The sequence below is a fragment of the Trachypithecus francoisi genome, unplaced genomic scaffold (genome assembly GCF_009764315.1).
Source record: "Trachypithecus francoisi isolate TF-2019V2 unplaced genomic scaffold, Tfra_2.0 Lachesis_group16, whole genome shotgun sequence".
Classification (NCBI taxonomy): Eukaryota; Metazoa; Chordata; class Mammalia; order Primates; family Cercopithecidae; genus Trachypithecus; species Trachypithecus francoisi.
In genome coordinates, this window is record NW_022681461.1 from 84,726,759 (window position 1) to 84,740,777 (window position 14,019).

The 14,019-nt window shown below is 41.6% G+C and overlaps 1 protein-coding gene across 2 annotated transcripts in view; it reads right to left on the minus strand.

Annotated features, from left to right (window-relative positions):
- The window catches only part of RNF20 (ring finger protein 20), a 28,547-nt gene extending 23,804 nt beyond the window's left edge, over positions 1-4,743 (minus strand). The window contains exons 1-2 of one of the 2 annotated variants that reach the window (XM_033237938.1): positions 4,647-4,743; positions 3,034-3,188 (exon numbers count right to left, since the gene is read on the minus strand). In XM_033237938.1, the coding sequence (XP_033093829.1) occupies positions 3,034-3,162 (129 nt within the window). In that variant the 5' untranslated portion in view covers positions 3,163-3,188; positions 4,647-4,743. Of the gene's footprint in view, positions 1-3,033; positions 3,189-4,592 lie in introns of both variants that reach the window. The other variant, XM_033237939.1, reaches the window with a different exon arrangement.
- Positions 4,744-14,019: the final 9,276 nt, after the last annotated feature.

Consider the following 14,019-nt stretch of genomic DNA (forward strand, 5'->3'; position numbering starts at 1 on the left):
TGCAGGCTTCTCCAGTGGTAGCTGTTTCTCTTCCACACCCCTTGAAGCCAGAGAGGGATGAATATCCTCCTTATTTTCCATTGCCACTTCCAGGCCATTATCCCACCTTCCTTCCTAAAACCTCCTACCTCTGCAGCTCATGCCATTAGCCTATACCACCTGCTGCCATGCTCTGTTGAATTCATCTATAAATGCCCACGTCGTTTCCTCACATTTCTCAAAGATTTAGCACCTAGCTTATTATCACTCTCCCATACTTTTCCTGTCATCATTCTTAATGATTTCAATACCCATACAGATCATCTTTCCTATACCTGAATCATCAAGTAAGTCACTGACCTCCTCTTCACCAGTGATCTTGTCCTCTACCTCCTTCAGCCACCAACTCCCACATTTCGTCTTACTTGTATCTACACGTCCTCTATAAGCTCAATTTCAAACACCTCATTCTTCACAACTACCACTATTTTTCCAGCTCACTCTCTCATTTCCTTACTCCAAAAATTCCTCAAACTTTCCAGGATCTACCATCCATTGGTCCTATACCTTTCACTTCTCTCACTTCCTTCTTTACTGAACTTAAATTCCATGATCAGTCATCATATAGTCATCTACTTTACAGTGATACTCCTTTAAAGCATTGTCTCTACTCTCTTTTCCCTAATTCCTCTCCTCTCATATTCTCTTAAGCTCACTGAAAACAGGCTGCTATCCCCACTATTCCACCAACACAGGTGTTTTGGTATCTCCAATGAACTCTTTATTATTAAATACAATATCTCAGTCCTCCCTTTATTCCCTTTGTTCCAACTGAAACCTGAATGAGAACACATCAGCAGCACCTAATCAGCTCCTTCTTGAAATACTTTCTTCGTTGGGCTTCTGGGAATCCAATCTCTCTTACTATCCTCTAACCTCATTGGTCCCTCTTTGTTTGTATCTTTGATTAGTCCTTTCTCATCTCCTTGACATGAAAATATTGTAGTGCCCCAACAGACCTCTTTATTTATGCTTATTCCTTAAAGAAATCTGTAGTCTCATAGATTTAAACACAACTTACAAAATGATGATTCCCAAATGTACAGCTTTAGCCCAGACCTCTCTCCAGCATCCAGCTTATTAACTACTTATCCATTCAGAGGTCAAATAAATATCTCAAACTTGTATGTCCCAAATCAAACAAAACACAATTCATCCTCCATGACTCCCAAAAATCTGCTCCTCTCATACATTTCTCTAGCTCAGTAAGTAAAAACTCCATTACCTTCAAAATCCTGGGGCGATCCTCCCTCCTATCTTTCATGTGAGTTATCCAATCCATCAGCAGATCTTATCCATGCTACCTCCACAGTGGTCCAAGCTACCATGATTTCTCATTAAGATTACTACAAAGACCTTCTATAGCAAAAACTCTGTGCTAAGTCCTATCAGCCTGCCAGATTCAGCACAGCTGTGGTGGACAGCTCCATTTACGCTGCCAGTGTTCCCACTTCAAGTACACTTTGGAGACTCAGTTTTTCTGTCCCACAGTCACAGCTGGCTCATAATAGCAATCTCAAAATGCACAGGAGGTACTGCTTTCAATGGCAACCTTCAAGCAATTGGAGGAGGGATCAGTGGATACATGCCTCAGATCCCTACCTCTGGAGAAATGGAGTTATAGGGAAAGAGAGTCAGAAGGAGTGAAGAAAAAACTCTGCTAACTGGCCTCTTGTTTATAACCCTTGCTCTTCTATAGTCTCCAAACACAAGTCAGAGCATGTTATTCCCCTACTTCAGACTATCCAATGCCTCCTCATTGCCTCTGGATAAAGTCCACACTGGGGTGTGTGCTATGTGCTTCCCATAAGTATGTGCTTATCCCTATGAACAGCACATATCCCACTCTAAACAGTCTATTTCCTTGTCAGTGCTACCCTACAAACTAAAGTCTAGGGGATGTTTTCAATGTAAAGCACAGTGTCTGGCAAATAACAAATACTCAACAAATATTTATATATTGAGTGAATAAATGCCTTTGGAATGCATGATGTAAGGCAGTGCTAAGACAAAAATCACTTCCTGCCAGCAATATTAAGTACCAGAACCCCAGGAAGCTTCAGGGATGACACACCATCACAACTCACTATGTATGTTCCTATTATTCCGACTCAAAAAAAAAAAAAAAAAATCAACCTCTCTAAAATAAACCTCAGTCTCAAAATCAAATAAGTAATAGATGTGGTTTTGCAAGCCATACAAACGTAAGGCATTTTAACATCACATCCCCATGTCTGATTTTCAAAAAAGCAAAATCTTGATGTAGATCAAAACCTGTAAACTTCTGATGTCTAACAGATACATAACATTACTATGAGATTTTTGGTATATAATACTCATTTTGTCAGCTCCATAAGAGCAAGGATAATATCTACGTTATGTACCATTATATTATGTAGCCCAATACTAGCTATGAATGGCTCACATTTATTGACTATTTACTATATTAAATGCAAAGTGTTAGCCCTTAACAGGGACTCTCATTTTATCTGCATAAAAATCTAACATAGCAGATACTCTAATTATATTTTACAGACAAGAAAACAGGCAAAGGAAGGATAACACAAGGTCAGCCAGCTAGGAAGTGCTACAGCTCAGAGTCAACCCCAGGCAGTCTGGTCTCAGACTCTCACTCTTCACCACACTCTCAATGATTGCTAAACTGTCTCTTAGAATCTGGTACTGACTTTCTCAGTGAATGAAAAATAAATGTGCATCTTCCTACTGCTAAATATCTATACTTAACGTTGTATCAGGCACCACATTCCCAGATTCTCAAAAGAATGTAAGTACACCTTGAAAACAAACAACAACTGTCAATCTACCTCTCCTCCAGAACTGACTACCACATCATTTTACCTACTTTCAGCCTGTTTTATCTCCCTCTTCTTTTCAAACAGCTTCCCCACACTCCAGAAAGCTTCCATGAATTTTTAGTTTCCAGTTGCAACTGACAGAAGAAAAACACACTTTCATAGCACTGTTTCCTCATACCGTTGAAGAGACACCTCCCAGCTTAATTGTTTCCACTGTGGTCCCTGAATCTTCAACAGCTGCCTTCTTCTCAGGAGGCATGGAAGTGCCAGGTTCTCCAGCTGCTCTTTTATTTCCAATTCCTGACATTTTGGCAGCAGATGACAGCGGTTATCCTGACAGAAAAAAAAGGGGGGGGCACAAACTGACATAATATACATAAGGAAAGCAACAATAGAGTAAAAACTAGAAATTTTTCTGGCCAACCCTTTAACCTGGATCCATTAATTCCACAACTATCCCCATATTTCTCTTGGAGGAAAAAAAAAAATTAAATTGTAGAGTAAAAATCAAGGTGGGTCGGGCACAGTGGCTCATGCCTGTAACCCCAGCACTTCGGAAGGCCGAGGTGGGCGGATCACGAGGTCCGGAGATCGAGATCATCCTGGCTAACACGGTGAAACCCCGTCTCTACTAAAAATACAAAACATTTAGCCGGGCGTGGTGGCGGGCGCCTGTAGTCCCAGCTACTCGGGAGGCTGAGGCAGGAGAATAGCATGAACCCGGGAGGCAGAGCTTGCAATGAGCCGAGACTGCGCCACTGCACTCCAGCCTGGAAGACAGAGCGAGACTCCATCTCAAAAAAAAAAAAAGTCAAGGATAAATTTACATGACAATAAATTTCTAAATAGGATAGTGATAAGAAATGAGACAATGGGCAAAGGGTGAAGAGACCAAAAATAACGTTTTGGAATCTCCCTTCCTGTAATGCCAAAATCAGAAAAGGGCAGTTTGATTATGCCAGAAGTTAACACTACAGTGTTGGAAGAATTACAGAGCTAAAAGAGATCTGTGAAACGCCTACTAAAGTCATTAATATTAGACAAGTCAGTTATCATCTCTGAGCCTCAGTTTCCTAACCCAGGAATAAATAACCACGATATATACTTCCTATGCTTATTATTTTTAAAAAAAAAGGATGATATAATTATAGAAAGAACTTGGCACAATGCCGAACACAAAGTAAGCACTCAGAAACCCCAGCTCTTCTTTTAACCTCTGCAGTGTCTCCCCTATTTCCAAACGCTCTCTCCACTGTTTTGAGCAACTCTACGGAAGTCAGACCTGGGTGCGAATCCCAGCTCTGCCTCTTAAAGGCCGTGTTGCTTTGAAACAGTGAATTCGCCAAGAATTTCAGCTTCCTCAACTGCACAATATTAACGAATATATTTTTCGTTTGCCCTGCCTAGCTCCCAGGGTGCTCAAAGGAGGCAGAATGGATGCTAAAGCACTTTGGCTACTTCAAGAAGCAACCCAGCCATCACCTAGACTAACAAGACTACTCTGCTTTCAATTCAAGCTCCAGAAGAGGACTATCGCTGGTAACAACCTGAGTAGGACCTCGCCTGGAGAAAGAAGAGACAGAAGCAGAACAAGGCTGCAATCCAACTCGCGAAAAGCCAAAGACCTCAGCCTCCGCGTGGATAATTGCAGGCCAGGAGACTGACGGCCCCAGAACCGGAGAGGGTGAAGACTCCTGAAGCCTGGCACAGCATGTTGGGCCCCAAGCGGGATCTAACCTAAGTTCTTTGAACTGGCGCTGCGCAGGAACAAAACTCACAGCAGTTACTCACCAAGGCCCGTGCAGCGATTCCAGCGCTCACCCTTGACCCGCGGCGGAGACACGGCAGAACTTCCGGGAGGCGGAGCCACGGAGAGGAAAAAGGGAAAGAAAAAAGGAAGTCGCTTCAACCCAGCCCACAGGACTATGAGACGCCGCCGGGCGGAAGTGACATACAGCGAGGGCTCGAGAATTTGAGCAAGCCCCGCCTCTCTAACAACGCTGGGCGAGCGCAGGACCCTCTCTTGGCTACTACCTCCAAGAGTATACCTGGGTCTCGCTGATACCCGACGGCGAGCCCTTGACTTTTGTGACTTGTTGACCTTTGCTACTGCGATCTGTTTTTTCTGCTGGGATAAAGTTGCTCGTTCTGTTGCTTGTCATTGGGGTTTCCATCACTCGTTTAGACGGCCGATTGGCTGATGGTCCCGTCAATCTCCGGGGAAATTACTAGCCTCAGACACCTCAGAAAATTGTTCGTTGGTGCCCCTTCGTGCTGAAATGAAGAGTTCTGGAGAGAATCTGAGGGATTTGAGGAATTTCAGATCTTGGGGATTTTTCCCCCGCACAGGGAACGGTATTCTGCCCTGTCTACACATTAGAATCGCTTTAGGAAGTTTTGGTCCCTCTAGGGTAGCCTGGACAAAAGCTTTTTTAAAAAAGTATTCCCTTCATCTCCTCCTCCCAAACCCCACACTTACACCCGCTAGATTCTAATGCGTAAACAGGATTGACAACTACTGCTCTTGTGCATTTTTGGGAACAAGAAATTGTCCAGGGAAAAGATAAACGCCAATTAGTCTCTGATCTCAGTACTAGTCTATTTTAAGCTAATTAAGCATTGATTTTTTTTAAGTTTTTGACAAACTGCTGTTTTTCATTCAGTTAAACTAAATGCGCTTTAATGATAGGACGGTAATTAATCTAACCTATTAATGAAAAGCTGTATGCCTCGCAGAACTGTGATAAACTACCTAATGACGTCAGCTAAGGGTCCAGAAATGGAAGAATGATCGCTATATCTTTTTTAAAAAAATAGAATTTAGGCATCTTGGGGAAAAAGAACCTAATCTACACTGGATTTCTGGTAGTGTGAAGACTTTTGTCCCTGTACCTGCTGGCGCTTACCTGTAAATGAAGAAAGATGGTCAACACCAGGAAAACAAGTATTCCTGGTGCCTGGCAGTAGAACACCTTGACTATGTTGGAAAGAATTAACTGGCCCCAAGTGGACTTCACATTTCATTCCGTGAAGCGGGAGCCTGAGAGCATGTGAGTGGGGACCCACCTGCCGAAAAGCATTGTATGAGACAATGACACTCATTCTCTCATCTTCCTTGGTTCCTCTACTCTTAGCAAGCCTTTCATTCATAGAACTACTGAATGGCAAGGAATGGTTTTTTCTAGCCCAGAGCTTGTAAACTAGAGGTTCACAGACTGCATTTAGGCAAGTTATGCTTTGTTGATTTTAGACAGTATTGGCTGTCCTGTGTGGTTAAAAACAAGAACAAAAAGGAACTTAGTTGCCAACATTTAAAATATGGCTATTTTACATAAAAATACAAATTATCAGTTTCTCTGGAAAATGTTGGCGATCTTGCAACAGAAGGGTTATATTTTTGCATGATCACATTGCTTAGAGCAGAGTAGTGGCTTTTTTTTTTTTTTTTTTTTTTTTCTCGAGACAGAGTCTTACTCTGTTGCCCAGGCTGGAGTGCGGTGGCACGATCTCGGCTCACTGCAAACTCCACCTCACAGGTTCCAGCAATTCGCATGCCTCAGCCTCCCAAGTGGCTGGGACTACAGGCACATGCCACCACACCTGGCTAATTTTTGTATTTTTACTAGAGATGGGGTTTCACCATGTTGGCCAGGCTGGTCTCAAACTCCTGACCTCAGGCGATCCACCCACCTCAGCCTCCCAAAGTGCTGGGATTACAGGCGTGAGCCACTGCTACTGGCAATGAGCCATCGCGCTCGGCGTGGCTTCTCTTTTATTAATAGATGGTGTTATTCTTATTTACCATAATCCCCACTATTCTTTACTGGTTCCTTAGCACTAGTATAGTTTGAGTATCATCACTTGTGTGTTATATTGTGATAAATCAATTGCTGGTCCTAGGTAAGTGTCTGGTGGACATTATTGGTGATCTACCCAACATCCATTCACCTTCCCTCACCTTAGCAGAACCAGGATTTTTTTCATGTATCCATGAAGCACTTTGATTCCATAAGTCTTAGGGAAAACTGATTTCACCCCAATCTCCCAGGATTATCTTAAATACTAAGTTCCATTTCCCAAGCCAAAGTCCTAGTCAGCAATTGACAGTTTAATCAGGGTGAACTTCTTCGAATACTAGAACTGAAGCAGTTTCTTATCTTCCAGATTTTTTGTGTGAGGCTGAAACTGTTGGAGGCTTCCTGCTACCATGCTTGAGAATGGAGCGACCACACAGGGGTGAGCAGAACAAAGAGAATCTCAGGGAAATGGGCCACATCAACTGAGTTAGGTCACCCCTAACTTCAACTCACACTAAAGAGTGTTAGAGAAGATTCTATAAAGAGAGCAGACTTTTCTAGTACCTTTCAATTCTCACCATGTAGGTAACCATATTCTCTAGCAACTGGGATATATGTCTTTCTCAAAAGTTCCAGTTATCTAACACCTTCACAAGTGTCACAGCTCTCTAGAAAATAAAATCAACTCTGTGTGTGTGTGTGTGTGTGTGTGTGCAGAGAGAGAGATTTGAGAAAGAGAGAGAGAGACACTATAAGGAATTGGCTCACAAGATTGTGGTGGCTGAATAAACCAAAATCTACAAAGCAGGGTTGCAAACTGGAGCCCCAGGAAAGATTTGCAGTTTGAGTCTAAAGGCAGTCTGCTGGCAGAATTCCTTCTTGCTCAGGGGAGGTTACTCTTTGTTCTGTTAAGGCCCTCAACTGATTGTATGAGGTCTACCTACATTTTGGAGAGTAATCTGCTTTAGTCTACCAATTTAAATATTAATCTCATCCAAAAAAATCCACCTTCACAGAATCATCCAGAATAATGTTTCACCAACTATATGGGCACAGTGGCCCAGCACAATTGCCACATAAAATTAACCATCATAGTAGGTAACCATATTCTGTAGCTACTGGTGAGATCTGTCTTTTCTGAAAGCCTCAGTCAGTCATCTGACATCTTCACAGTAGCCTGTCTCATTCTAGAGAATTGGGAAAATAGAATAGATGAAGAGGAGGATAGCAGAGATCTCGCTCATTGAACACATTCCCCATTCATTTCTGACCAGCCACCTTCTGTTCACCATCTTAATTAAGAGAAAAAGGAATATCCCTGGAAAAATAAGTTTTTCCCTCACTTATAAATGGGAAAACAGCATTAGCAATGATAAAAAGAATACTTAATATTTTTTTCACTTTTAAAGTCTCATTGCTTGTATCAAAAACATAATTTAAGCAAATAGTAATCTTTTCTAAAATGAGAAAACAGACTCAGATTTTAAGTGATTTTTTTCAAATGACGTAATGAGTAGTTGTTGAAGGACCTAAGTCATTTGACTTCCAGCCGGTCTTCATTAACTACCCAATTCTGCCACCAGGTGGCATAAGGCAACACGCCTCCTTCCCCAGTTCCCCTCCTAAAGCTTTGGTTGCAGAGTACTTACGCACCAGTCATGCCCTGTCTTCACCTTAACTCTTAGAAACCTGGACAACTACTGAGGGTAGGCTTAATGCTCTCAAAATGAACAAAATTCAGATATTTTGGATTTTTGTTTATTTTTTTTCTACACTCCTTGGAAATGTTTTGTTCTAAGATTGTTATATCTCCATGCATTCCAATATTCCATGAACTCTGGATTGGATTGTGTGCCAGACATGATTTAGGAACTCCCTTATTTTAAACAAGTTGTATTTTATTTAGCATGATATCACTTGTTTAACAGAAACATTTAGATACCATAGCCCTTGCTCTAGACTTGCTGAATGAGAATTTCCAGGGGAAAGCTCTCTGAAAATGCAAGTTCTTACTTTTGTAATTATACTTCCTATCTGGGCACGTTTAAGGAACACTGCTCTAGGTAGTGATGTCCAGGTCCACCTGAGAGTGTTCTACAAAAACGAACCCCCTCCTCTTGTCCTCAGCTTTCCCTTCTCCTACCATTCACCCCCGCCACACCTTTCTCCTTCATTTCCATACCCCTGCCTCCTTCTCCCCAGATCACCTGGCCCACTATGCTACATCATGCTCAGCCCTCTTACTTTGCAATTTCTGGAGACCAGGGAGGTGGCTTACTCAGGGGAGCTAGAGCCAGGTCTCTCTTTTTTAAAGAGTGAGGACAAGGTGTCCTAGCAGTCTATGGAAACATGAGAGCTAATTGGTAGTCACAGATTGTCAGAGGAGCCCCATTTAGTTTAATGCTCTCTTAAAAAGCTGAGAGAAGGCCAGGCACGGTGGCTCATGCCTGTAATCCCAGCACTTCAGGAGGCCAAGGTGGGTGGATCACCTGAGGTCAGGAGTTCAAGACCAGCCTGGCCAATGTGGTGAAACCCCGTCTCTACTAAAAATACAAAATTAGCTTGGCATGGTGGTGGTTGGCTGAAATTCCAGCTACGTGGGAGGCTGAGGCAGGAGAATCACTTGAACCTGGGAGGCGGAGGTTGCAGTGAGCCGAGATTGCACCATTGCACTCCAACCTGGACAAAAGGAGTGAAACTCCATCTCAAGAAAACAAAACAGCAAAAAAAAAAAAGCTGAGAGATACCATGCAGCTATAAAAAAGAATGAGAGCATGTCATTTGCAGGGACATGGATGCAAGTGGAGGCCATTATCCTTAGTAAACTAACACAGGAACAGAAAACCACATGTTCTCCCTTATAAATAGGAACTAAATGATGAGAACACATGGACACAGAGAGAGGAACAACACAAACCAGGGCCTAGTGAAGGGTGGGAGGAGGGAGAGGATCAGAAAAACAACTAATGAGTACTAGGCTTAATATCTGGATGATCAAATAGTCTGTACAACAAACCCCCATGACAAATTTACCTATGTAACAAACAGCTCATGTGCCTCCGAACTTTAAAAAAAAAAAAAAAAGCTGAGAAGTATCTACATTACAATCATAGAATTGGTCTTTTATGTCCTTATGTCCAGCCATGTGACAGTCTATGTTTGGGTTTCTGACATTTTTATCATTTGTATTTCTATTATGCTTTTGTGCTGGCTATGATTCCCTCATTAGAGGATGAGAATTTGGAAAGCAGAAGCCAGGTTGTCTTTGTGAATTTTCACTGGGTAGGTCTACTCTTCCATATTACTGTTACTGTGCAACTAGAAACCCACCTGACCTTGGAGGAGAAAGAACAGCATCACTGAAATGCTTGCATCAGGCATTGGGGATGGGAGTACAGCAAGTAATTACAAAGGTAAGATTTGGAATTTCCATTTCCAGAAGCAGGGCATGACCATCTTTCAGAAAACAAGCTGAGGAGTAAAACTGGATTTCAACTGAGGGCATTTGTCAAACTAGGTAAAGGAGAATTTAGGTTTTCATGGCCTTGGTAGGCAAGCAGGACAGGAGACAAAGCCCAGGGACTATTATTATTGGGTGCATATTAGAGACCCCTCCCCATACAAGCAAGGTAGAAACAACTACTTCCAACTGAAAGAAAATTGCCTGTCTCAAACTTTGGTATAATATTTTTGATGACTGATACAGAATTCTAGAAGGTACTTAAAAAGAGTTTCCAGAAATGTGGAGAAATAGACGAAGGGCCCAAAGAGGCCATGGGCAGTGCCTATGATCTCCCTTTTACTTTTAAAACTTAAAAAATGCAATAAATCTTATACTAACCCTGGGTACTTATGTTTATTTAGTACAAATCTGAGTACAGATTTTGGGTCAATGATACCTAATTAGGCACACCCAGGCACACCCTAACTCACTCCTGGAGCTTATAGGAGTTCCAAGAAAATCCACATGGATAGAGATTGAGCGTCTTTCCCAATGGGCAGTCAAGAGCAATGAGATGGATCACTAAATCCCAAAGAAGCTATGTCATGCTGTATACACATAGCAAGGAGGGCCTTAATATTAGCAAAACAACGTCAAGTGTCACACTAAATAAATGTTGTTAACTGTAAGTTTACCTGGCTCTGTAGCCTTGTTTATATTTAATTTGTAAGTATATTTTTGTTTGTAAGCTGTATAAGCATAAGGCATGCATACCAAGTTTATATTTAGACATTTTAACATTACAATTAAAATATTTTAAGTAAACACTAAGTGGCCCATGAGAAAATCAGTTTCCTTTAAAGAGGGGTCTGTATATTACTTAAGTTTGTAAAACATTTATTACTTACTTGTGTATCTACTGTCTTTTGTGGTTCATAATTATGTCTAGTCTTTTCTTTTAAATTATTCTAGGATCAATAAGAGAGAATTGATATCAATATAATTGATACAGTATATCAATTTAAACATGTATTGACTCCAGCAACAACATGTATTAAGATACGAATTTCTGGTGCCCAAAGGCATGTGGCCAAATTCGGTTAAAAGGAGGTCTTACAGCAGTAGTATACGACCAGGAATCCACAAATGTTCAGAATCTTGCCTCATCAGCACCCCTTTCCCGCCTCAGAAGAAAGAGTAAGGCTGATTACATTGATGACTGATGCAGTTACCTAGAGAGTTATGAATTCTCCAGAGACTGCCTCCAGACTCTCCGCTCTTGTAAAGCCCTTCCAGGTGGGGCTGCCATCCTCGTCAACCCTGTGATACTTCTAGCACTCAGCCAACTCTCTCTTCTCACTGTCACAACTTCAGGAAACACTTTGATCTTAAATATGCACATGCTGATATATAGTGAATTCAAGCTTCATCTTTATTGCAGAATGACGCTAGTATCTCCTCCCAAAGGCATTTATAAAACAGGAGACACATGAGTTAATTTGGTTTCCTGACATCCCTTCCCTGTTCTTCCAAGCATAGCTCTGGTTGGCAACATTTACGTTGGAAAAATGGAATAAGTCATTATGCTTCACTTATTGAACTAAAACTTCAAATTACAATTTATGCACCAGCCTAGAAGCTGGATTCATTTGCAACATGTACTTGAATAAGGTTTTAAAAGTAACTGGGGCCGGATGCAGTGGCTCATGCCTATAATTCCAGGACTTTGGAAGGCCAAGGCGGGTGATCACCTGAGGTCAGGAGTTCAAGACCAGCCTAGCCAACATGGTGAAACCCCTTCTCTACTAAAAATACAAAATTAGCCAGGCATGGTGGTGCACACCTGTAGTCTCAGCTACTTGGGAGGCTGAGGCAGGAGTATCACTTGAACCCAGAAGGCAGAGGTTGCAGTGAGCCAAGATCGCGCCACTGCTCTCCAGCGTGGGCGAGGGAGTCAGACACCATCTCAAAAATAAATAATAAAAATAAATTTTAAAAAATAAAAGTACTGGATGCCAGGGTAACAGGGATTTCAAAAGTATAGAGAGAAGATACTTTTAATTGACTACGTCCAAACCATGCAGCAAATTTTGACACTACATTGACATTTCAAATATTCAGTTAACCTTGAAGCTATTCCCTTTCTCTTTTTCTTATTTGTGCTTGCTTTTATTAAAAATCTAATAATTAGGTGGGTAGCCAGTTACAACAGAGTGATGGCCAAGCCTAATGAGATGAGTGTGTTTGAAATGTGATCTTAACATTTAGAAGAACAGCAAAGAGAAGTGTTGTTTCAAGCTGTTAAATGCTAAAATATATTAAGTACGGAACATCTTGTTTTGTATTTTTTTTCTTCTTAGGAAAACTGTCCTTTTATAAATAAATGTCAATTTGTACCAAAAGTCTAAAATATGTAATACCCAATGATTCAGCTATTCCAGGTTTGATTATATGCTTGAAAAAAATAGAATCACATACTTGTTTAAATATGACTGTACAAAAATATTTATCATAGCATTATTTATTGCTTAAAAGTTTTAGAATCAATTTAAATAAATCATGAAATGCCCTCGAATATAGAATTCCATGTAGTCATTAAAGCTGTGATATAGATTTGTATTTCTTAACATTGAAATATAAAAATATGTTGTTGAATGGGATAAGTAGGTTTCAGGAATATATGCATAACATTTATTTTCTCTCTCTCTTTTTTTTTTTTGAGAGGGAGTCTTGTTCTGTTGCCCAGGCTGGAGTGCAATGGCGAAATCTTGGCTCACTGCAAGCTCCGCCTCCCAGGTTCAAGTGCATCTCCCTGCCTTAGCTTCCTGAGTAGCTGAGATTACAGGTGCCTGCCACCACACCCAGCTAATTTTTGTATTTTTAGTAAAGACGAGGTTTCACCATGTTGGCCAGGCTGGTTTTGAACTCCTGACCTCAGGCCATCTGCCCACCTCGGCCTCCCCAATGCTGGGATTACAGGCCTGAGCCACTGTGCCCGGCCAACATTTATTTTCATAAGAAATAAAAAACATTTAAAACCAATGTATTACCAATTTTAGACGTATGAAAATTGTCTCGACTTGTAATCCCTGCTTCCTCATCTCCTATTCACTCTATTCTCTAAATGAAATATTTCATCAACTATTTACATGTAAATAAATATGAAGGGGGTTTAATATGTAAACTAAATAGCAATCACAAACCTAGCTATTTAAAGAGAGGGCTTACTGCAGAAAGCAGTTTGGAGATTTCTCAAAGAACTTGAAAAACAACTATTTGACCCAGCACTCCCATTACTGGGAATATACCCAAAGGAAAACAAATTGTTCTCCCAAAAAGACATGCACTAGTATGTTCACTGGTGCACAATTCACAATAGCAAAGACATGGAATCAACCCAGGTGCTCATGAATGAAGGACTGGAGACAGCAATCATCATGGCAGATGGGAGGCAGGACTAGATTGCAGCTCCGGGCGGAGCAGCGTGTGGGGGCTCGCATTATAAATTTTAGCTCCAGATCAACTATAAGAGCAAACCAGCAATCCCAAAAGGACCCACAGACCCTCTGAAGGAAGCGGGCTACTCCTGCAGGACCCAAGAGAGCCCCCTAAAACTGTGAGTGCCCCAACTGTGGAGGTGAGAAAGGCAGACCCTCTTCTCCCCAACACACACCCCCACTGGAGAAGCTGTTTGTGGGAGAAGTCTGTTTGTGGGAGAAGTTTCTGACTTTACCTGGAGCTGAGTCAAGCTAGCCGAGTGAAATACAGGGGTAGAGGAAGCAGCAGTAAGGCCCTGGGAGCTCACTGGGTCCCTAAGCAGCCCATTCCTGTCTGGTACCACAGGGATCCTTGGGAGAGTAGACAGAGGAGCAAGGGGTAAAACTGCACAGGGAGAAGGAAATCTCTAGCTGAACTTTGTAACAAT